The 3,251-nt window shown below is 47.9% G+C and overlaps 1 protein-coding gene across 1 annotated transcript; it reads left to right on the top strand.

Annotated features, from left to right (window-relative positions):
• The first annotated feature begins 910 nt into the window (after positions 1–910).
• On the top strand, positions 911–2,232 carry LOC124649990 (22.3 kDa class VI heat shock protein-like). The gene is made up of 2 exons (XM_047189556.1): positions 911–1,255; positions 1,962–2,232. The coding sequence occupies exons 1-2, from the start codon at positions 934–936 to the stop codon at positions 2,213–2,215; spliced, it is 576 nt and encodes a 191-aa protein (XP_047045512.1). The 5' UTR covers positions 911–933; the 3' UTR covers positions 2,216–2,232.
• The last annotated feature ends 1,019 nt before the right edge of the window (positions 2,233–3,251 follow it).

Below are 3,251 nucleotides of genomic sequence, written 5' to 3'. Positions count from 1 at the left end.
GGCTACATGATGTTGATCCAAGCATGTGACATGTTCGACGCTCCGTCAAGGAGTGGTGGATTGAGGAGATCCACAAGCATGCACATGGAAGGAAGGCTATGGCCTCTCTTGCGATGTTAATGTCTTGGGCAATTTGGAAGGAGCGGAATGCTCGTGTGTTTCGGAAGAGTTCATCCACCGTAACCATGTTAGGGCATGATCAATGCCTAGCCTCAAGTTGATGCCCTACATGCCACCTAGGCTCGGATGTCAGAGCTCATCTTCGGTAGTAGCCTTGCAGTCTGTCAGAGTATCCTGTAGAGGAGTTCGCCTCCTTGGCAGAGAAAGCCGAGAAAAGCGCAAAAGAGGGGAAAGAGAAGAAACGGAGCATGCAACACATCAGGGATACCGTCCAGGGAGAAGAAAGAGAACTTCAATAGAGAGAGAATGTAGGTCCCAATAAAGTAGTGGCTTTAGATCCGTGCGTTCTGGAAATTTTGCTTAGACTAATGCTTCATCTTATTTTGACCTACAAAAATTCATGGGGCAGTGCCAAATCGCCGCTTCCATTGCTCATGCCCTTAGTTGCAAAAGTTTAGAAGGAGGTTTGTAATTTTTTTTAAAACTTCGTCTTAATCATTAAAAATGGTAAATCTTTTGACTTGTTTTTTGAAAAAAAACTATACTTATAATACCTCTAAAAAACGATGCTTATATGAGATTTTTTCCGCTGCTAACCCTATCTCACCTCCGGAGAAATCCCGACGGCAAGAAAAAGGCGGGAATCACATCTCAAAAGACAGCCAGCCAATCCCAAACGGAATCGCGCCTCCCATCCCCTGCTTTCGGCAAAGGCCAACCCCACCACCACCACCCCGCTATATACGATCAACCTTCTTCCAGGTCCCCCTGCCTACCTCTGCACCGCACACTCAGCCTGCCTGCCAGCCAGCAATGCCGCCGCGGCGGGCGATCGATGTCCGGAAGGTCGACAGCGGCGCCGCTCCCAAGTGGCGCATGTCGCTGCTGGAGAGCACCTTCACTCCCTTTCTGCAGTCTCCCGGCGCCGGCGCCGACGCTGCAGCGAAGGCCGTGTTCGCGGAGGGATCCCTGTTCAGCCCCTACCTGTTCGGTAAGTTCTTCGACCCGGCCGACGCCTTCCCGCTGTGGGAGTTCGAGTCGGAGGTGCTGCTCGCCGCGCTCCGGCGCGGCTGCAGAACCACCGTCGACTGGGCCGAGACGGACTGCGAGTATTACCTCAGAGCTGATATACCAGGTACTGTGATTTCTCCCTCTACTTTCAGCACTAGTTTTGGAACACTTCTGCCTTTCGTTCACAAAACTATGAGCTGCACCTGCTTGTGCAAACTTCAAACTGGAAACTTAGAGAGGCCATGATACTACAAGCATCACTGAAATTCTTTGCACTGATCTTCTGAAAAATGCTTAACACCGAACCGAACAGCCACATCAGCTGAACTTAGCAGGTGCCGCTCGAATTATGAGTAGTAACATATATATGTATAAAAGATGCAGCGACAAGTTCACTATACATATAATCGTTGTAACAGAAACTGAGTGCTATTGTGCTGTTCATCAACACAGATGAACCAGATGCCAGACGATTTGTGCTTGTACTATAGGAATCCAACACCTTGCATTTTACTTGCAAGTTGCAACTAGAGGTCATGTTCAGTAATCGGTATAACCTTCTTTTTCACATTGCTTTCCTTAAGCTTTTCCACAGCACTATGGTCATGGTCACGTGCAGTCTTCACCCCCGCGTTGCTTTATTCTCGCAGACAAATATTCGTTGCGTCTGCGTGTGGATGTGGCGCACCATCCCACCCTAGTGCAAAAGCAAGCGAAGCTTGTACCACACGATTGCCAAAACCGATAAAGCCATGCACACTGCATTATCATACATACATAGTACTCGTGCAGTATCTAGCACTAAATTTCGCCTTTTTGATCATCATCAGGTGGAAGGAAGTGCGACGTGGAGGTGAGCAGCGACGGCGCGCGGGTGGTGGACGTGAGCGGGCTGTGGCGCGCGCCGCCGGCGGACGGCCGGGACTGGCGCGCCGGCAGGTGGTGGGAGCACGGCTTCGTGCGGCGCGTGGAGCTGCCGGAGGACGCGGACGGCGCCAGGGTGGAGGCCTACTTCGACGACGGTGACGGGTCGCTCGAGATCAGGGTCCCCAAGAGGAAGGGCGACCAAGCCGCCGCCTCCTGAGAGAATCAGAACCTCGCCAAGCGCCTGGATTGGATTAACCGGAGGATCGCATGCATTTGCCGGTGAAAGGAATTGTTCGGTTTCTTCATGATGATGAAAAGTTGATGGAGACTGAAAAGACCGTGTTATCTTGGTAGAAAAATTCGCAAAGATATGGGGAGAGCAAAAGGAGCAAAGAATCAAAGATTGATTACCTACCTATCTATCTCATGTTGCAGACAAGTGTAATATGTTCTTTCAGGTATACCATGTTGAATGGCTAATTAGCAGCGTGTGTGCATGCACTGAAGCGTCGCTGTCTGTTTCGGTCGTCGAATGGGCTGGGCTGTGCATCGATATGATTCCTGATTATGATTTATGAATACATATAGAATTCGCGACTTTTGAAAGGCGGATTCTTACTTTCCTTTAGGCACGATGTAACTCCATCCGTAGTCACCCTTTATCTTCAGTGGGCACATGAGCCTCCGACAAGTGACAAAAGCTGGGGTTGACTCATTGAGATCCTCAGGTGATTATTCTGGAGAGAAAGCACATTGGCCGGCCAGATAATATTGGATGATTTTAGTCAATGATTTGATTTAAAATTGATGTAAACAAATTCTGCTTCAGTTATTGCCCGTTCCACAACCCAAGGTTGGTCCTTTAATTGTAGTAACTAGAAATTCTTAGCTCCTCAAGTACTCAAGTATCCTTACGGGCTGGGTCAAATCAAAATTCAGTTTAGTTTACTTGTTTCTTTTGCATAACGGCCTAGATTGTTATTAATATTCTATTCTCTTTGTGGCTACTCCCTCCGTCCTCAAATAAGTGAACATCTAGCTCTAAACTTTGTCACGAAAGAGTGTACTCCTATCTTCCCAATGCACTTTAATTGCTTCTCTCTCATCGCACGAAAATCAAACCTATTAAGCACATATTCTTCTTGTTTTCTACATGCACTTAGCTTATTGGAGGTGAAAGAATTAAAGAGAATAGATGCATGTTCACAAATTTTTTTTTACTTCACTTCATAATTTGCCTTGGAAAACCCGCG

The sequence above is a fragment of the Lolium rigidum genome, chromosome 4 (genome assembly GCF_022539505.1).
Source record: "Lolium rigidum isolate FL_2022 chromosome 4, APGP_CSIRO_Lrig_0.1, whole genome shotgun sequence".
Taxonomy (NCBI): Eukaryota; Viridiplantae; Streptophyta; class Magnoliopsida; order Poales; family Poaceae; genus Lolium; species Lolium rigidum.
Note: the sequence above shows the minus strand (reverse complement) of the source record. Positions and strands in the feature narration are given on the sequence as shown.

Excerpts from the sequence above, each read along its gene's own strand:
- LOC124649990 (XM_047189556.1), top strand. The coding sequence starts at position 934 with ATGCCGCCGCGGCGGGCGATCGATGTCCGGAAGGTCGACAGCGGCGCC. Across the intron at positions 1,256-1,961 it reads CCTCAGAGCTGATATACCAG|GTGGAAGGAAGTGCGACGTG; the intron begins GTACTGTGATTT and ends GATCATCATCAG.